Below are 22137 nucleotides of genomic sequence, written 5' to 3' on the forward strand. Positions count from 1 at the left end.
GCGAAAATTGCGACGTGCCATTCAAAACAAGAGGCGTGGAATGCTTACTGCAGGTGTTGTGCTCCTCTATGACAATGCTCGTCCACATACGGCTCGGCGCACAGCAGCTGTTTTGACGGAATTTGGCTGGGAGTTGTTTGATCAACCACCCTACAGTCCTGATCTTGCTCCCAGTGATTTTCACGTTTTCTTGCACCTCAAAAAATTCCTGTCCTCCGGTGAGCGTTTTGGCAACGACGAAGAGCTGAAGACGTCTGTCACACGCTGGTTCCATTCACAGGGGTTAGAGTTCTACGACAGAGGGATACAAAAGTTGATCCCACGATACAAGTGTCTCAATTCTGATGGTGGCTATGTTGAAAAATAGCTGAAACATTGCTGTACCTGTTGCCAATAAATGTTTTCCTGAAAGTGTGTGTTCTTTAAAAAAAATAGGGTAACTTACTTTCTGGATGCGCCTCGTATAAAACAATTCCTATTTACCCTGTATTTAATTATACAGTGCGTATACTAACTGGCTCCGCAGTGAAGCAAGCGGCAATATTCGACCCAGGAGCGATGTAAAGTTGGTACTGTGTAGCGCCTGGTTTGAACACGTAGGAATATTACATCTCCTCTCTCTCTCCCTCTCACCCTCCATCATTCAATGCGGCCAAAGTCATTGACTCTACATGCACGATACCAACACAACTCCTGGAGTCTCCGTGTTCTGCTTGCCACTTCTCCTGCGGAGCCACTTAGTATACGCACTGTATTATTCATTATTTTAATTTTGTATTTCTGCAGATGAAATCTTGTAAAATGGAAACATGTTATTCAATCTGTAATACAGTAAACTTATCTCTGTTTTAATGAAATCAATCAGAGGCCTTGTTGCTGGGGGACGGCTGCCAAGCAGATATCCAGTGCACCAAACCATTCGGAATCCATGCACATTGTCTCACTACCAAGACATCTAGATTGGGCAAGTGCGAGTGCATGGCCGGGGCGCATTTCAAGGAGGGCCGATGCTACGAGACAGCAGGTGCAGTGATTCCGAAGAAAAGTGAACCGATATTCCGGAACAGTTCCGAAAATGGAGCTGTTTCGTAAATTAATAGATGATTAGGACATACTGTTTCAAAATAAAGTTGCTCTCAACAGCAGTGGCGAACGATGGGTTTGAAAGTTGAGGTGATCAAGACGTGACTAATAAGAAGTTTCATTTTATGTGGTCTACAGTGGACTCTCCTAAGTTCGACAAAACAGAATTGAAAGTTCAGTCCAATAAGGGTAGTGGGTGTGGCAGGTGAAATAAATACAAATTCGTATTGGTTATCCATCAACGAATACAGTACTGTACTTGCATTTCCTGCCCGCCCCGAGACTTGTGTATGCGCTCCTAGTACCACAGTGAGTTTCGACAGTTCCGTCTCACAAACGGCACAATTCTCAAATAGAGAAAGAAGTGTTCATTAATTTAAAATCTGTGACCAATATGGATGTCCTAATCAATAAAATATTCTGTTTTTCTTTAACAAAAGTATCACTACAAGACACAGAACCAATTCCCATTCAAATGGCAAACCCATTTCTTAGTGCCCGTATAGGGGCATGTCTAATTCTCCTACGTAAGCAGTCGAACTACAGGATGTCGAACTTGATTTCTGTCGAACTTAAGAGCTTTCACTGTATTAAAAATATAGGATCTGTCACGTACCCCATTACTATTAAATGCTTGTACAGCAAATTCACTGACGATCCTATCGATTAGGTCATAAGATACTGAACAACTAATCATCATCATCATCATCATCATCATCATCATCATCATCATCATCATCATCCTCTTATCGTGTTCTCTTTTCCAAAAATGCTTCCATTCGTCTCTGTCTTCCCAAGATTTTTTCCTGTTTATTTCATTTCACTTATGCCCCCATTCTTGTAAGTTCTTCTAAATTTGATTTATCCATCTTTCGCGTGGTCTTCCCATTGATCGTCTTCCTTCCACTTTTAAATTTAATATTCTCTTTGGCAGCCTTTCCTTCTCCTTTCCATTCTGTTAAGATGCCCAAATCATTGTAATCTCTTATTTTCTAATTGTGTTCTTAATTTTCTAACCTTCAGAGTTTCTCTGATTATGTCGTTTCGTATCCTATCTTTTCGTGTCTTCTATACTATACCTCGCAGGGTTTTCATCTCTGATTCTTGAATTCTGCTCAGATCTTTTTTGGTGTATGTCCAGGTTTCTGAAGCATATGTCAGAACTGGCTTGAAATATGTTTTATACATTGCCATTTTGCACTTTATGGGTACATCTTTATTCCAAATTAAATATTTTATTAAATTATATACATTTTAACTATTACTACAACTATTACTAGAAGAAACTAGAGACAAATCTGTATTTGTTTTTAAAATATCAATATAATTAATATATTGTATAAATAACTGCATTACATCTACTAACAAAAGAAAAAAAAATAACAAACACTCGCAAGAAAGAAAAAAAATCTACCATATCAAAACAAAACTTTTTACGCAGGAAGAGAAAACTAAGAATACATGACGAGATTTTCTAAAACCAAGAAGAAAGAGAACAGAGAGAGAGAAAGAGAAAGAGAGCTTGCTAATACAGCTGAACATAGCCCAAATCAGCCGAGACTAGCATTACATGGTCAGTGGCTAGCCACAAATTGAGTAGGCTAGGTTTTCTCCAAATATGCCTCCTTTTGCGGGTTCTAGTTAGGTTTAAACACTCACCTAACCAGTTACCTTATTGGTAGAATTGCTGTTGTCACGGTTACCAGGGAGGAGAGTCATACAGGATGTTTCATAATTCCTATTACAAACTTCTAGGGGTTGTAGAGGGGACTAAGTAGATAAAGTTTTGATTGGGAACCCATGTCCGGAAATGTATCGTTCTTCTCAAGTCAAGAAATGACCAAGTTCAATAAATTAAATATTTTTTTATGGAATGTGTATGGCTAAAAACAAATATAATTAAATAATAGAATAGAGATGTAATAGAAAATGTCTATAATTTTTTTAATATGTTCAAATATTAGTTTCAGAGATATATAGTTCTTTTTCAGTTGTAAGAAAATTTGATGATATGCATTTAGACAATTCTTGATTTGACCGATTCATATGTAAAAGGCAATTTGCTTAATTTTTCACGAACTCAGTCACACAACACGAATCCTATCAATAAAGCACGGCATGCTGCGCTCGGGTATAATATTGTATTATGTGGTTTGTTGTTTCTTTTTTCATAATTTTGTTTGGAAATTGATAATTTACAAGGCACGGCATAATTTTATAATTAATTTGATGTATTATAGGAAATTATTACGGAATATTCTTCTGAATCCATATTCATTCATTCATAGCGTTCTGCCCAAGGTCAGGTCTTTCACTGCAAATTCAGCATTATCAAGTCTTACGTATTTTCTGCCTTCCTCTTTGTCTCCGCATATGATCCATATATCTTAATGTCGTCTATCGTCTGAGATCTTCTTCCGCCCCGAACTCTTCTCCCGTTCACCATTCCTTCCAATGCATCTTTCAGAAGGTTGTTTCTTCTTAACCACCGACCCAGTCCATTCCCTTTCCTCTTTCTGATTAGTTTCAGCATCATTCTTTCTTCATCCACTCTTTCCAACACAGCTTCGATTCTTATTCTGTCTGTCCATTTCACACGCTCCATCTTTCTCCATATCCACATTTCAAATGCTTCTAGGCGCTTCTCTTCACTCGTAATATCCATGTTTCTGCCTCATACAATGCTACACTCCACACAAAGCACTTCACTAGTCTCTTTCTTAGTTCTTTCTCCAGAGGTTCGCAGAAGATGCTCTTTTTTCTATTAAAAGCTTCCTTTGTCATTGCTATTCTCCTTTTGACTTCTTGGCAGCAGCTCATGTTACTGTTGGTTTGTATACAGCACATATATTATATGATCTTTATGTATTTTTGTCATTCTGTGTATAATTTTCAAATTCTAAAAGGAATCAGATTGTCAAATAATAATGAATATTTTTTATTTGCTCTTTGGATTCTTGTAAAATATAAGCCTATTTAATAGGCTTATGCGATCTTTTTCAGTGTTTTGAACCTGTTTAACTTTGAAACTAGAAACATACGATCCAAATATTTTCTAATCCACAGTTCTGTATGAAATGCAAGACTTGTCAATGTGTGTAATTTAAAATTAACATTCAATGTAAAATGCAATCTCAATATTGGGAACCTGAAACTTCAGGAATAGTAAAACTCTCTGCTTGATTTTAGTGATCGGGGAAAAATGCCTGGTAAGCAACAACTGCTATTTGACATCGGGTGTCACGGCGTACTGCGAGAAGAGTGTTTGTGTGTGTCCGAACCACTACCATCCAACTCAGAATGGCAGAGACTGCATCAAGACTGTTTGTAAGTTGGCACAAGAGATTTGTTTGAAGAGTAAAATATAATATACGAACATTTTTATCTTTTTTTTTTTTTTACACAAAACCATTTTATTTATGGAATTGTAATAACTATCAAGTATTTCTTTCTCTTTTTCGATGATAAATTATTATTGTTATTGTCATCATTATCATAAACGTATTTATCATTATCATTATGCATTATACCTACTGAAGTATTTCTGTTTTCCTTATGAATCTTACTTGGACCTACGATGATGATTATGATTATTGTTGTTATTATTATTATTACTATTATTTTTGTCATTATCATAAACATATTCATCATGATCATTATGCATTAGATCCTGTTTTCCTTATCATTTCTGTAGCTGCTTACTTGGGAGCATGATGATGATGATGATGATGATTATTATTATTGTTATTATTATTGTCGTCATTATCATAAATGCATTCATCATTATCATTATGCATTATACCCACCGAAGTGTTTCCCTTTACATCATGAATCTTGCTTACGCCCATTATGATGATGATTATGATTATTATTATTATTATTATTGTTATTATTGTCGTCATTATCATAAACGTATTCATCATTATAATTATGCATTATACCCACCGAAGTGTTTCTGTTTTCCTTATGAATCTTACTTGGGCCCATGATGATGATGATGATGATGATGATGATGATGATGATTATTATTATTATTATTATTGTCATTATCATAAACATATTCATCACGATCATTATGCATTAGAGCCACCGAAGTGTTTCTATTTCCCTTATCAATTCTGTAGCTGCTTACTTGGGCGCATGATGATGATGATGATGATGATGATGATTATTATTATTATCATTATTATTATTATTTTTGTCATTATCATAAACATATTCATCACGATCATTATGCATTAGATCCACCGAAGTGTTTCTGTTTTCCTTATCAATTCTGTAACGGCTTACTTGGGCCCATAATGATGATGATGATGATGATTATTATTATTATTATTATTATCATTATTATTATTATTATTATTATTATTTTGTCATTATCATAAACATATTCATCACGATCATTATGCATTAGATCCACCAAAGTGTTTCTGTTTTCCTTATCAATTCTGTAGCTGTTTACTTGGGCTCATGATGATGATGATTATGATGATGATGATGATTATTATTATTATTATTATTATTTTGTCATTATCATAAACATATTCATCACGAACATTATCCATTAGATCCACCGAAGTGTTTCTCTTTTCCTTAGCAATACTGTAGCTGCTTACTTGGGCCCATGATGATGATGATGATGATGATGATGATGTTGATGTTGATGGTGATGATGATGATATGATGATGATGATTATTATTATTATTATTATTATTATTATTATTATTATTATTATTATTATTATTATTATTATTTTATACACAACAAGGACGAAACCTAGGTAATAAATTGCTTTTAAATTTCAGGGCATATTGCTCTTCAGCTAAAATATATTTATAAACGTAATACAGAAATTGTACAGCCCGCACGAAAATTGTGCAGATGAAACGGTTAGAGTGAGAAGGAAATGGAAAGTAAATGATAGAGAGAGATACATTCATTATTCTGCGCCTACATATTGCTCAAACGTAACTGTTGAGACATTGTCAGCCAGTAGGATTCTCAGGCTATTTTTGAGGATGGGAAGTGGCTCTATCAGCGCGGAGGCAGTATGGCCCACTTGTCAGCATCGGGTTCACGAATGTCACCAGGGCCACCTATCGGACTTAAAACAATCACCGCATATAGGGCGCACAATGAGTCAAATCGGGTCTAATCTTCATTTCATGCAAGGTGACTCCGCATGTAAACAAATGCACGTGACTGCATCTCATCCCATTGGCAAGAACCTCTTTATGGCATCTAGAAAGTTAAAATTAAACACAATGTGTACAGAAAATTATCCTATGTAAATTCACTGTCATTACTTCTTTGCATAATGCGGGATTGGTAGAACTCTCTGGGTGCACTCAAACAGGTGATAGCCTATTGTGTGCAGACTCGGTTGCAGAGTTCATGTACATGTATTTATAAGTTGGTTTCATATTACTGTTGCCTATCCATCTTCATACTGAATTTTTACACTTTTATTCCCTCACCTTTACAAATCTATAAGTCCCGTGCCGTAGCGTCGTGGGCTAAGACATCATGCCTAGGACTCGCGTTACGGGATGAGCGCTGGGGAAGAAATTTATCATGAAATTTCAGCGAGTGTATGGGATCGGCGCTCAACCAGAATAGTGATGAACTTGTGAAGTTACAATAGAAAGCGAAATCCGGCTTTAAAAAACCAGCTAAAATGGCTACAGGGATCAATCGTGCTAATCATACGATATCTCCATTATGGTTGGATAATCGTTCACCTCTGCTGAGATATGTGGAAGTGAGGTCAGCAGGCGGCTGGTCGGCCTTGGGCCTTCATGGGCTGTTGCGTGTTTTTCTTTCGTAAAAGTAAGTTTCTGTTTGAAGAGAGTTTATTGAAACTTATACTATAGTAGGGAGCAAAGATATTGGCGGGTCGTACATAGCACATTTTTGCACGTACCACCCCCTCTCTTCTGACCTGTCCATTGGGATGACTGACTGGCAGTGTGTCGATGCGTTCGGGTGTAGTTGCTTGCAAGCCAATCGTTGTGTATTGAGAGAGTAGTCATCGTAGCTGTTGTCTGTTCACTGTGTACATATTCAAACAGTAATTTTCAATACTAACAGTGGAATTGCTTCTGTGCCTAGTTGAGCGACATGTCTAGAAAGGGAGCGGATACGTGGAGCCAAGCGAAAGGAATTATTTATAGTGTTTACGAATACTTAAAAAAAACTTTAATACAACAAATTAAAATTTTCGTAATATGATTGAAATTCTGGTTATTAAGAGAATGAGGAAAACAGGAATTAGGTCACTATAAGTTTAAGTGAAATATAATCATTGCAGTGAAGTAAAAACCATTGTGTTATTATTATTATTATTATTATTATTATTATTATTATTATTATTATTATTATTAAATTTGCACTGATGGATTTCATGTAATATAGTATTACTAGTCATTGTGAAGTCAATTATATTATATAAAATAAAACCTAGGTACCGACACAATACTATTTACAAATTATTTACATCGTCAACATTAGTGATTTTACTCACGGGACTGGCTTCATCTTTTCTTGCAACCTTTGTCTTGTTCAAAAGGTCTCTGGTCACTGCTGTCAGTTGGTCACCTGCTGTGATTCTTCCTGCCGGAATGTCCCTGTTGACTTCCTTTGTCGCAATCCCAGGACCGCTGCCATCATTTTTGGCCTCATTTCTGAACAGCTGGAGCCATTCATCACGACTTCTACTCTTTGTGAAGCGGATGACAATAGGACGCGTCTTCCCTGGCCTGGATGGTATGCGATGTGCTACGCTTACATCATGTTGCACCAATTCACTACTGCCTATGACTTCCGATATTTGGTCAATGACTTCATAAGTTGATTGTTCATCAATCTCCGGAACTCCAAATAGCATTATATTGTCTCTGCGTGTGTACTGCTGCAGATCACTCACTTCCTGTTTGAGATGGTCATTTTCTTGCACTAGCCTCTTCATCTCCTCCTGCGTGGAGTTGAGTCCATGTCTTGTGTGCGCCAATTCCTCTCTAAGACTGTCGAACTTGGAAGATATGAATTAAACTGATTTTCTTAGTTCATTCACCTCAAAATATGAATGCTATTCGATATCAGTATAGTAGTTATAAAATCATGTCACATATTGTATACCAGTAGTTTGTATGGTAACAAATGAAGTGTTCACATGTGCTGTTGTTTAATGAAATAATTATAATGCTGCGCACAGAAATTACACTAAATACTGACACACAGACAGTGTTTATATATAAACACTATTTCGATGTTACAGACTTTAGGTTACGTAGCGAGGAGTGAAAGATGTTTCGGAAGCGACCCTTCGAAGAACGTTTACAGCTAAAGTAGGGGTGGAACGTGGGTTGGGTAGTATGAAGGGGTATACCTCCATCCGCCAATATTCTTGCTCCCTACTTATAATGCAGTGCCCCTTTCAAGAAATGCTATACATACTTACTTACTTACTTACCTACTTACTTACTTACTGGCTTTTAAGGAACCCGGAGGTTCATTGCTGCCCTCACATAAGCCCGCCATTTGTCCCTGTCCTGAGCAAGATTAATCCAGTCTCTACCATCATATTCCACCTCCCTCAAATCCATTTTAATATTATCTTCCCATCTACGTCTCAATTTCCCCAAAGGTCTTATCGTTAGGTTTCGTAACAAGCTGTTTTTACGGTGATGGATTGTTAGCCCTTCGCCCAACCCCCAAGCTGGAGGACCACCCCTTATCGGCTGACCACGACAGCTTATTCAATATATTCGCAGCTACCCTCCATATCTGGAGGCCGTTTCCTCTACCGCAACCTGAGGACGCGCCATGCCGTGGTGATAAGGACCCACAATACATGGTCCAAAAATGCTATACAAAGATTAATGATGAAATTTGAAACCACACTTTAATGTTGGACAAAAAACTTGTCCGAATAAGAACAGTTTTAACAGAGGAAAGATGAAGTTTTTCGCTCGAATCCGCACATAGAGGAACTCTGGATAATAATGAGTATGAAATAAAAATAATTTCAGTTAATTAGCTTAGACTAGTGAGTGACAACATATTCTCACATCAAGCTTATACACGAACGGAAGAACGAAATTTTCAATGTATACTCTAAGGTAGGTTTCATAATCTATTTCTGCTTCCGCCGTTGTAGGCAGCAATTTACCGGTTAATGTTCAATCTGTCGCCCGGGAGCCAGATCCTGTCCTACGGCAGCCATATACAGTGTAAACCGTAAGTAATGTCATTAGTTTCAGAGAGTTATTCTTTGAGATATTTCAAACAAAAAAGTTTAATACAATTTTGCTCGTTTTTTCTTCCTTTTCGAAATTAACATTCTTTTACACGAAACATTACAAAACGTGTTTTGTGAAGTCCATTGATTTAATTCTCAATACGCTCAGATACCTAATTTTAGTTTTGTCCTTTAAATGCGCAGAAATTTGATCCGAACAAATGTAGCATTGTAAAATTCTTTTGCAGAATGAAAAGTTACATTTATTCGGACTACATTTCTGCGCATTTAAAGGACAAAACTAAAATTGGTTCAATCATTTATTATAATAATAACTTCTCTCTTAAATTGATTCACCATATTGAAACTTAAATCAATGGCTCTCTCAAAACTCGCTATGAAGTAGTTCGTATAAAGCAATTTTTATCTCGAAAAGGAAGCAAAAACGTGCAAAATTCTATTAAACTTTTTTATTTAAAATTTCTCAAAGAATAACTCCCTTAAATTAATGACATTACTTACGATTCACTGTGTATATTAAGGATCCTTACAAGAAAGGAAGAAAGAATATGAAGAAGGGGTGTTTTTTGGTGTGAAGTTGTTTGAAAATCTTAAAATCTTGAACTTGTTATTTTTCTCTTTTCCATTTTTAATAATAATAATAATAATAATAATAATAATAATAATAATAATAATAATAATAATAATAATAATAATAATAATAATAATAACTCTCTATTTAATTTTAGATCTGGACGAGCCTTGCCAGAATGACTTGGAATGCGTGACTCCTAACTCAAGGTGCGGGGACGTTTGTCGCTGCAGAGTCAACTACATACAGAGTCGACAAAACAACTCCTGCATCAGAGGTACAGTAATTTGTTCTGCCAAGTCAATCAAATGCTGTGAAATTGCCTCTTCTCTTTCTCCATTTTTTTCTTAAACGCTTTCTGTGTTTTCACTGTAAATAATTTGTACCCGTTTTTCATAGAACTACGGATGCAAAGTTTGAAAGCGGGATTGTGCTGAGGGAACAATTTATTGTCTCCCGATTTACCAATTTTTATTTTGTGGCTCTATGGAGCCTTGCAGCAACCGTCGCATGCAACATTACTGTTTACGCCAAAAGCAGCAAGATCATTTGTCAAGAAAGACTTCACTTTCAAAAATTGCTGCAGCAGTTCGACACATCAAACCTTGTATTTAGAAGGGAATGTTTTAAGGGGGTTCAGAATCGCCTATCTCCACAATGTTAAATTTCACCAAGTTCATGACCCATTTTCTCAGAAACCTTCATATATAGAAAAATAAAACTTTTACCATATATTATAGGAAGCCTGTTGATGATGTAGACACAAGTACATTTAGTTATTATGAAAACTTCACAAATTAAAATTGTTTTATTATGAAACTGAATTTTGGAAAGAAAAAAGGAGAGTTTTTTTTTTTTTTTTTAGTTTTAAACTATCCAACATAGAAACATTTCCCTGTGTTAAAAAGTAGGAAATACTTATGGAGAATATGTGGTAAAAATTTGAGCTTTGTATCTTAGGTAGAAACTGAGATAATGGGACATATGTTAAACGAAATACAATTTTTGGGAAACTTCATTCAAAGTTGACAAGAATCATCAATTGAGGTGGTTAGAAGCAAAGAGGTGTAAGTGACATTTCTAAAAAAAAAATATTTAAATGCATCCAGGGTGAACTACTCGTAAAATATTTAAAATTTCAGTGATAAAGGGATATATCTTTTAACCACATTAATATTTAAAATTAAAACTTCCCGGAATTTAAGAATGCTTAGTAACTTTTAATCACATTTATGGAAAATAACGTAAGTGCACTTATCCCCTTTGCTTCTGACGGCCTCAATTGACAGGTGCAACATAAATAAAAAAGATAAAAATAAAGACTTTCCAATTTTAAGTGTCATATATCATTGTAATCCCTAACGTCTATAGAATACAATGAAACAATAAAATAAAATTTCAAAATTTCGTCATTTTTGAGGTTCCGAACCCCCTTGAAAAAAATATATTTTCTTTTTGTGACTATTATTGTTCGAGTTATGACGTCACTGAGAACATTTTTAAATGGCACTCCATAGTTTTTATAATTATCTGAAAGAGAATATTTTTTATCAGTACGGAATATTTCATTTGTTTTGTGCAGAACTATGGTTACTACGGTAACAATTTAACTGTTGATACGTTTTGTTAGTCCTTACACACAATGTCCACATGAAACCTCTCTGATCTCATATTCTGATTTTAAGGAAACTATTAGACCTATAGGTGTGAGGTTTGCGGTGTCATGTAAAGCAACTCAAAAAGTCTTGTATTTTATATTCTACTCGTATTATAGTGATGCAGGTGTTGAATAATTACCAAAGATGACAAAAGCTCAAGAGAGAGCTCAGTGCGTGGTGTGGAGCTCTGAAACGAAATCACCGATTACTATCCAAAGAAATTTCAGACGTGTCTGAGTTTTTCGTCCCAAATGCACTCGTTCAATTTTACCTGCAATTATGCACTACTTTTGAAAAATTCTGTATACCTGTATTTAACACAGACATAACGTGACATTTAACGGAAGCGTTGGGGCTATTCTTATTGTAGAACCATTTTCATCTTTGAAAACGTGATTACTCAATAATCCTATTAAGAACACAATATATTGAATTCTATCACAGGAATGCACTCTGAATGTTACGTGAATACATCTAATTCTCTGTGATATCTTTTTTGTGTAAACAGCCGCAGACAACATGGGGGACCCTTGTGTGGAGAACGAGCAATGCACTATGTTCCTCGTAAGGGCAGAGTGTGGTGTGAATGGACGTTGCAGATGCACAGAGGGCTTCCACTACATTCCACCAAACAGTAAATGTTTCAGGGATATCGGTAAGTCGATGCAAAATATATAATAGTCTTCATATCTCATCAATCACTATCAAGTGTGATTAAGCAGTAAAAAGTATAAAATTATTAGTATAAAAAGCTTTATACTTTAAGATATTTTACGAGGTTTATTAAAAATTTCTTGGACATCAGTATTTAACAGTGAATTTAATAATAAAAAAACACAAACTATTCTTTTAAAATTACTTTCTTTGATAGTTCGTTATCTTTCTGATAGTAGTTCAATTTGGCTGTATTAAGTCTACTATTTTTAACTTGAAAATGAAGAAATCTTGTATTACCGTATGGGCCTCGTCAAAGTTATTGGCGTGTCGTCGACACAAAGAATCAGTCATCGACTAAACCATAGTCTGAAGATACAATATTTAGGCTGTAAGTTGTCAAACGGCCATATCTTCCCATTACTGAATTTTGCTGATGTTAAACGTAATATATTTTTAGTAAAACTAGCTTTATTTTGACTAAAGGCAGCGATTACACAAACCATTCAGTTTTTGCGAATACAGTTCGGCATCAACTTCCTACCATCTGAATTAAGTTATATGTGAAGCATACCAGCAAACACCAAACATACAACATAGTTTTGTATACAAAGCGGATTTGTCGAATTACAGAGAGTTTTATTTCTCTACCCACTTTCCCGTCTAGCGGAAAAAAAAAAAAAACATTGTGATTCCCGCCAGACTGAAGCAGTAATAGACGGGCTTCCTCGTCCAATGCGTAAGTAGATAGAGATAAAGAATATTGATGCTCCATTTGCATGTAGTGTTCGTAGTAATCAACCATAGTTTTATATTAATAAAAAATCGAATTACCAGCAAATAACAAGAAAATCAATTACAAAATATAGATATAGGACCAATAAAGAAAAGATTCTCTTATAATAACAAAAATAAAGCTGTTTTGCACGTGCTATTCATAGAATAATTCTCACCGAATGGAAGCAATATCAGGTAACCTGGCGAGAAAAAGATGTTATATACGTATTATTTATATTGATAAGAACAATCTGTAACACTTATTTTTATAAAAGTTCGCTCTGCTGTTAGGATTGTTCGGTTGAAATAGGCCTATGTACACGTGTTGTGTATATGGTTTGAATTCTAGTTAAATTTGTTGCTACTCTTGCTGATGATTTAGATATACAAACCTTCTGCGCTAAACGTCTGAGGGATTTTCGCGACAAATTGTTGCGCTTGTTGTTGGTTGCTTACTTTTTCATCGTACATCAGATTCTCTTTAATTATCGATTACCTGAAGAATTTTCGAGTAATTACTTTATCGTTCGGTTTGTGGAATCGTCAATTTGTATGGATCTTGTGAGGGTAAGTTACTCATAAACTGAAGTGACAGAAAAGAGTTGATTGTGGAATGTACTTGATAGTGGTTCTTCTTCCAATGCAGTTTTCAAAACTCCATCATCAATGTCATACCTCTGAGATTGGTGTCACCTTCGTTGAAACGACTAAAATAAATCGATACAGTAACTACTTCTAGGTAATACTCCCTCAACTTCAAATTTACAACTTTCTTTTGTGACCGCTTTAGGACTTAAGCCTTTTATCTAGTAATGGTGTAAAAACACGCGAATCGGTATTTTATCCTTACACATTCAAAACTAATAACTTTCGAACATACTGGTGTCTAAGTGTAGTAAAAGATCACGTAGACCTCTAAATTATTGTTGCCACACAAGACTGAATTCAAATAATATTAAACTGCCTCATATAATTTTATGAATCTGTAAGAAATTAAAAGTTTAACAAAATTGTATTATTTTTAATGATTTTAATTAATATAATAATTGCGGTAAGCTCTCGAAAATTGAGATAATACAGTAAATATTAAAAATGCCATGACACGAGAAATCATAGTCGGTCTACTAAAAGGGTAAAAAAACAAAGGATAAATTAATAATTATTGATAATATTCTGAGCCAACCTTATAAGTAGTTACCTGCAAGAATACAACGCTGTAGGCCTGCTCTTTGTCGGAACCAGAGAATTAGGATACCTCTTCTGGGTTTCCAGTTATATTTTCGTTATCTCTTATTTCACTACAATCCTTTGAAATAAGAATTTTATTCAACAGTATCTACAACTGAAATAACATATGCATTATGATTTGACTGCTACTGCTAACGCAAAGAAAGAACTGACTTCTGACGTCTTAGGTAAAACACGTGGACGGTACCGGGCTAGAGCGCGGCCTCTCAGCCAGCTTAGTTCTCATCCTCTCTACTCGGAAACAGATAGCAAACAGGCAGATTTTGTGTTCGTTAATGCCCTGGCCAGTTAACTATCAGAGCTAGTTATCTGGTCCGGACAGTACCGACGATCGTGGAATTGTCTACTCATTCAAAATGGTGACAACTGACAAGCAAACATTCTCATGGTGGCAGATAAAGTTTTTTTCTTTCATCATGTTAATGTAAAAACGAGTGCTTACACAAATTTTGGCCACTCGACCGCAATGGCCGTAAACAATAAGTTTCCCTGGGGCCGTTTACAAAAATAAAATCTAATTTAATGGAAATATTTATTGGAACAGACACAGCAATTAACTATTTTCCAACATATTCGCCACCGGAATTGGGACATTTGCAATACCGTGGGATCAATAGAGAGGCTATCACACGCTGGTTCCGATATCTGGCGGCAGACTTCAATGACACAGATACAAAAGTTGATCCCATGGTATGACAGATATGTAAGTCCCGATGGGGAATATGTTGAAAAATAGCTCAACAATTGCTGTATTTGTTCCAATAAATCTTTCCATGAAATTATGTTTTCTTTCTGTAAACGGCCTCAGGGAATCTTACTTTCTGGGTGGCTCTGCGCTTGAATGGCCAAAATTTGTATAAGCACTTGTTTTGACATTATTAACACGGAGAAAGAAAAAAATGGATTTGTTATCTGCCCCCTTGAGAATGTTTACTTGTGAGCTACGAATATTTGCGACAACGCCGTCTTTGCTCATCTTGTGGCACCGGAAATGCGAGTAACGAATCCAGTTCCTACAGGTTGGCCCATGCAAGTAGCGGGCAGAGGCGATTTGAAAGATTGACTTTACGAAGCTGAGAGAAGTCGATTATTTCGTTAAGAGAGATTTTTTTTACTGATTAACATTTTTTCCACGAGCACGCATATGACTTGAAGGTCATTCGCTTGCTAATTAGTTGACAATGTTACTCTAAGTCATTTAATTTCCACATTGTTGCAGCCCTGGATGACATGTGTGAAGAAGCCGGAGAGTGCGTGGCAAATGGTGCAATTTGTGACGGTGGTATTTGTCGTTGTGGCCCGAACTTCAGTCCCAATGACGACAATAGCCAGTGTATCGGTAAGGAAAATTTTTACTTAATTCAAGCATTTTCAGCTCTTTACTCTTTGACAGAATGCTGTGAAGCGAGAATACAACAACTTGTCAAAAATAATGAAAAGAAAGCGAAGACATATTTTTCGAAAGAAGAGTGTTGTATTTTCCACTGTGTCTAAGGACTTAAATATCCGAAATATTTCGAAACTACTTGCAAGTTCAACTATTAAAATAATGTAGGAGTTTCAGAATTCAATACACAAACTAAGTGGAATAGTTGGGGAGTCCAAGGCAAACATCTTTTGTCACACAACTGGTATCGGCGACTCGTCTTTTTCCCGCTACTTCACGATCAAGTGTGAGCACAGTACCTGAAAGTGAGCAACCAGTGCTTTCTATGGGTACTGTGGCAGTTATCAATAAGTTAGTAAGCGTGTGTCCGTATCTGAGGATGGTTCCAAATTCTTATCATAGCGCCTTAGCAGTGACATTTACCTCCACTTCCTCCAGGAAACTCTTCTTACTTTGAGTATGTGTCTATGGCCGTGAGACGCATGTGATACCAGCACAATGGCTGTCCAATGCATTGGCGCGTTACTGTTCGTCATTTTCTGAATGGTACCTTTCCTAATCCACGAATTAGTCACGTTGGACCTGTTGCTTGGCCACCATGAGCACCAGATTTTAACAACTTGGTCTTATTTTTGTAAGGTGATATGGACAATTTGGTTTTCGCCAACGACGAGGAGGGTCTCCGTCAAAGAATGAAGACAGCATCGAAAACAATCCGTGACACTCCAGGGTTGTGTTCTCCACACAGTTATTTAAAAATACGATTTAAATGCTGATAATGACGAGTCCCCAAGTCCATCTTGTCTGACAAAATGTTGCTCGGCCTTATCACTTCTCTCAGTTTTAATATTAAATTCTGAATCATTTTGCGTGCTAACTCAAGACCAGAAGAATAGAATACTCCGTTGGGATCATTCAGATTTTAGTAGTCAAGGGTAATGCACTCAACAGAGTAGACGATCCTTCAGGCCTTACAAACTCGAGTGAAAGTTTAAAATCTCATTAAATAATAAAATTCCCACTAAACTGAGGTGGGTGCACATATTGTTCTGAGTTCTTTTGTATTATCCAAAAGCTGAAAATTTTTCGTGGTACTGATAATTTTATAAAATATTGAAGAAACTCGTAAACTCAGAAGAATTACTAGCTTCGACACTTTCAATTGCTGGTGAAATTTTATAAATAATATTATTTCTAGACCAAAGTTTCAAAGTCTCACACAAACGATCAGATTTGAGAATTTCTATTGACAGACATGTTCGCAGTTGGACTTTTTCTCGCGGTTCTCCCGTTTTCTGTATTAGACATCAACATCATTTTGTCAGAGCTTCATTTCATTATCATTCCATAGCATTCCTCGATCGTAGACTGGTGATCTACGATAAGAGTTCACTCCTGGATACACAGCGAACTTTAGTGTAGTCACCTAATATGGGTTGGAATGCACCTGACTAGAGTGGAAGCGCAATTTATAGTAGATCAGTTACGATTCCTCATATATATTGAAGAAAAATGATTATGTCGATATGGGTCCGAAAATGTTTGGTTTTTGAGATGGCGTGCAAGTATGATCATAGTGCACAACAGTACTTATGTTTTCTGGAATTACTTTAATGTTTTCTATTTACATTTCCTTAGATGAATAAAATTGTTCAAAATATCTACCTTCTTCCTGAATACAGACTGCAACTCATCGTCTCATCGAGATAAGAACATGTTCCCAAATTCCTGGCATAGTTTTTATTGTCTGACAATCTTGTAGAATCCGCTCATGGACAGTTCCTTCATTATCCACAGTAGTTGAAAACACGCAATGACTTTAAGTGCCCCCAAAGAAAGAAGTTCAATGAGCTGAGATCTGGTGAGCGTGAAGGCCAAGCATGGTATCTCGAGACGATGAGCTGCAATCTGTATTCAGGTAGGAGGTCGAAATTTGAACAATTTATCTAAGGAAATGTAAGCAGAATGCATCATAATTCCAGCAAACAGAAGTACTGAAGTGCAAGATTGTACTCGTAAGCCCTACCCGGAAATCAAGCATTTCTGGACCGGACCCATGTTGATATAATCATTTTTTATTCTGTACACATACGAGGAATTCATACCTGAAGTTTTCCCCACTTCTAGTTACATCCTATATAGACTCTTTCAGCATAGGTTCGCTTGATATTTAGTACTGTAGAGTTACCTGTAAGAATTTTTGACGCGAGATGAAGAGTAAACCACTCATAAAATGTTTTGATCCATAAATATAATAATATTTTAAGTGAAATAGCCCAATACTGTATTCGTAAGTATCCTGTTCTTCTATTAATAATTATATATTTTTCTTTCTTTCAGGCCGCAGTGGACAACAAGCAAGCACACGCAGTTCTTTCATTTTACTGATTTCACTCATTTTTCTTCGAATATTTAATTATTTAATACAAGAATTAAGGTAGTTATTTCGGATATACGGTGATTAAGTATTTATTATGCCAAAATGGTAGAACGTTTTTCTATTACTTTCTTGTTATATGCAATAAAGATAAATACATGGCTTTAAAAATTCAAATTTGATATTATTATGAGAATAAAATTGTTTAACATCTCTGGTATATAAAACAAAATACAGAGTAACTAGTAAAAGTTTAAGATCTTGTTTCTTGCAAAAATATCTGGTCTTCTACGCCGTGTTTCTAAAAGGACTTCACAACTTTAGGAGTGTGCAGCGCTTTATGCAGTAGACTTACAAAATTGATTGATACATTAATTTATACGTAGGATAAATAGATAAGTTTTCGTGACGTAGTATTGTAGTATCGAATTCTGTCACCGCGAGCGCCAGGGAGGTGAACTTGAAAATGACTAAGTGTGTGTTGTGGTTTGAAGAATCGAAGTAAACTCCCACAATTGCAGAATTTGGGGCATCGAAAATTCTCACTCAACTCTGGAACATGTTCGCAACAGTTGTGCTGTAAGCAAAGTAAGAGTTTACGGTCCTTTCCTTTTTCAAGAACAAACCATAAACGGTCTCGTTTATCTCGATATGTTGGAAAATTTTCTTATACCACAGATAGACGAGGATGATGATCAAGAACTCATTCACTTCCAACAAGACGGCGCACCACCTCACAGAATTTCGAGATCTCCTCGATGCCCGTTTCCCAAGTCGCTAGATAGGCCGAAGTGGGCCGTTTGCATGGCCACATCGTTCTCCAGATTTGACACCTTTCTATTTTTTCTTCTGAAATTTCATTAAAGATTGAGTGTATCATCCACCCTTGCCAGTTAATCTTGCTCAGCTTAGAAATCGAATCGAATCACCGCTGCAACTAAAGAAGTGGCACCGAATATGATTCAAGGAGTATCGCAAGAAATTGACTTCAGGTGGGATGTCTGCCGTATGACCAATGGCAGTGATATCGAGCCCTGCTGACTATTTGAAGTAAAACTTGACGTAATTTGCTAACATATTACACCTGTATCATTTGCATTAGTCTTCACAATATGTGTCTGTATGCTTGCAAAATTGTAAAGTCCTGTTAGAAACAATGTGTATTTCTATTAGTAACCTTTCCATGAACAATTTGCAAGGTTTAAACTTTAAGATATGCAATTACGTAAAGATCTTTCAAATACTGGCATTCATTCTCTCATACTTTTCTGTCCAAGATCAAGTATTTCAAAGCAAACCCAGCATTCTTCAATCTTTTATATTTTCCGCCTTCCTTTTACTAATATTGGTATATAACATTTAATTTTCTATTTGTGATTTTTCATTTTTATATTACATAATTGTTATTGAGAAAAACTTTCACTTAAGATTGTGAATTAATTTGTGGATATTAAATCAACTTGTTTATTTCAGTGGTAACTTTTTCCAGTATTATGAAAGATGTTGGATCATACTAGCACAAAAAATTCCAAAACTTAGTTTGTCTTTTTAAAGTGGTTTAAACTTTTGAAGAATATCAAAGAAAAATAGAAATAGTGACACATGTTTAGACATAAATATATTTTTATGACGATTGAGCCTGCGAGATAAAACAGGCACCAGTCGATAAGTTTATACTCGACAGTTCGACTGTTGCGTGTTTGGGTACACTAGATCAGATGGCACTATTGTTTTTATATTTTTAATTTGTAAAAATTACAAAAACAATTAAAATAACAAAAATCCCTGGAATGTTACTGATAAATACGAGAAAAATTCGTACCGGCACCGGGAATCGAACCCAGGACCTCTCAGCTTTTCGCGCTGAGCGCTCTTTACCATGCCGGGACACGATCCACGGCGCCGGCCGAACCCCTCTCGTAGTACTGTTTTACGGCTTTACTACCTGCATTTAAGACGATGCACGTCATATGTATGCAGGAGCGCATATTAAATGACTTTGTTGCCGTATTCAACATCAGTTTAATGAAAACTGCTAACAGTATACATATATCAAATATGAATGAGGTCTCGCCCACCTCATTGAATATTACACGACTAGTCTTAACTAGTCAGTTGTGTTATTACTGATAAATACGAGAAAAATTCGTACCGGCACCGGGAATCGAACCCAGGACCTCTCAGCTTTGCGCGCTGAGCGCTCTTTACCAACTGAGCCATGCCGGGACACGATCCACGGCGCTCTTTACCAACTGAGCCATGCCGGGACACGATCCACGGCGCTCTTTACCAACTGAGCCATGCCGGGACACGATCCACGGCGGAACCCGGCGCCGTGGATCGTGTCCCGGCATGGCTCAGTTGGTAAAGAGCGCTCAGCGCGCAAAGCTGAGAGGTCCTGGGTTCGATTCCCGGTGCCGGTACGAATTTTTCTCGTATTTATCAGTAATAATACAACTGACTAGTTAAGACTAGTCGTGTAATATTCAATGAGGTGGGCGAGACCTCATTCATATTTGATTTGATATATATCCCTGGAATGTATTTTTGTGTCAATATGTTCTTATATAATAGTGCAAGAATTATTAATAATAAATACGATGGTCTAATGTCCACAAATTAGTCCATAAAAATAAGAATGTAGAATTCTTCAGTAACAAACATGTAATCCAATAATCATTACTCGGAAACTAGATATTTATTTTATTGGGTTATTTTACGACGCTGTATCAACATCTAGGTTATTTAGCGTCTGAATGATATGAGGGTGATAATGCCGGTGAAATGATTCCGGGGTCCAGCACCGAAAGTTACCCAGCATTTGTTCGTATTGGGTTGAGGGAAAACCCCGGAAAAAACCTCAACCAGGTAACTTGCCCCGACCGGGATTCGAACCCGGGCCACCTGGTTTCGCGGCCAGGCGCGCTGACCGTTACTCCACAGGTGTGGACGAAACTAGATATATCCCAATGCTCTTTACATAGATATATGTCTCAATATAAATTATTAATAAAATAGAAGACTCGAAAATTGTTATTTGTAAGAAGTAATTGGTCTTAAACGTTTGTTTGGTATTACACTGTATTACATCATCTTCGTCTGTCTGTGAACTTTCTGCTCCTAAACTACTGGCCAGATTTTGTTCATATTAAATACCTGATATTTGATTTATGTAATAATATGCACATGTACTATATTTACTAGAAAAATATCTTTACTATCTGAGAACAGGACACTAAAAAAAAAAAAAAAAAAAAACTGGGACAAACTCGGTTTTAGTTCATTTCTTCTTCATTGTTTCTGAAATAGAAAATATTTACAAACGAAACACAATACATAATATATCTCTAGAAATAATATAGAAATGTCTTGTGTAGAGTTATAATTTTTAACAATAGAATTACGTATCCTACTCAAAACGAATTCAAGTCAAATTACTCATTGTAAATAAAAATGACCTACATAAATTACTTCTAATGCATGAAGGTGAAGTGAAATGTTTACGAGACAGAATCAAAAGTGTGATACGTAATTGCTAATGTTTTAGTTTATTGAATACATATTTTTGTGGAATACTGTGGATTTTTATTCGATATATAACATGAATAATGAGAAAGTAAAGAGAAAGCATTTGCATGACATCGTTTTTTTTTTTTTACTGTTTTTGCTCATTCTAACCTTAGCATTTTGGTGAAGAAAATATCCTATCGTAAAGCATTTTGATGTGTGTTTTATATTATAACGAAACGAAATTTTCAAATTAATAGCTGCATTTATGTGTTATAGTTTCAATCTACACCATTATTTTCTTAATTTTAATGTTACTTTAATCTAATTTTAGTTAGTGTAATTAATTCATTATTAAAATTGTTATTTAATGTCTTTTGTTGATGTTTCATTTTCTATGTATTTATATATACTTATATCAATTTTTAACTACCAAGTAATTTTGTTAATTATAACTACCATTGTTTCAATAAACATTAGGTTAAACCATATAAAACGAATTAATAATTTGAAACTGTTCCTAAATAATTATTTAATATCATTTTATTATTGGTACCATTACTTTTTATCGTACATTTCAATCCACTTTAGGAGTTTCAAACTACCCGTAATTT

The 22137-nt window shown here is 35.7% G+C and overlaps 1 protein-coding gene and 2 non-coding genes across 3 annotated transcripts in view; 2 read left to right on the plus strand and 1 right to left on the minus strand.

Annotated features, from left to right (window-relative positions):
* LOC138703165 (prion-like-(Q/N-rich) domain-bearing protein 25) overlaps nt 1-21901 on the plus strand; it is a 38549-nt gene extending 16648 nt beyond the window's left edge. Inside the window, exons 3-8 of the mRNA XM_069830828.1 lie at nt 866-1024; nt 4273-4410; nt 10073-10192; nt 12082-12228; nt 15472-15591; nt 17980-21901. Of these exons, the coding sequence (XP_069686929.1) occupies nt 866-1024; nt 4273-4410; nt 10073-10192; nt 12082-12228; nt 15472-15591; nt 17980-18080 (785 nt within the window). The 3' untranslated portion in view covers nt 18081-21901. The remainder of the gene's footprint in view (nt 1-865; nt 1025-4272; nt 4411-10072; nt 10193-12081; nt 12229-15471; nt 15592-17979) is intronic.
* On the minus strand, nt 20166-20242 carry TRNAC-GCA (transfer RNA cysteine (anticodon GCA)). Its single transcript has one exon. It is a non-coding gene; the product is annotated as a tRNA-Cys (tRNA).
* Nucleotides 20363-20439, plus strand: TRNAC-GCA (transfer RNA cysteine (anticodon GCA)). Its single transcript has one exon. It is a non-coding gene; the product is annotated as a tRNA-Cys (tRNA).
* Nucleotides 21902-22137: the final 236 nt, after the last annotated feature.

This window comes from Periplaneta americana, chromosome 7 (assembly GCF_040183065.1).
Source record: "Periplaneta americana isolate PAMFEO1 chromosome 7, P.americana_PAMFEO1_priV1, whole genome shotgun sequence".
Lineage (NCBI taxonomy): Eukaryota > Metazoa > Arthropoda > Insecta > Blattodea > Blattidae > Periplaneta > Periplaneta americana.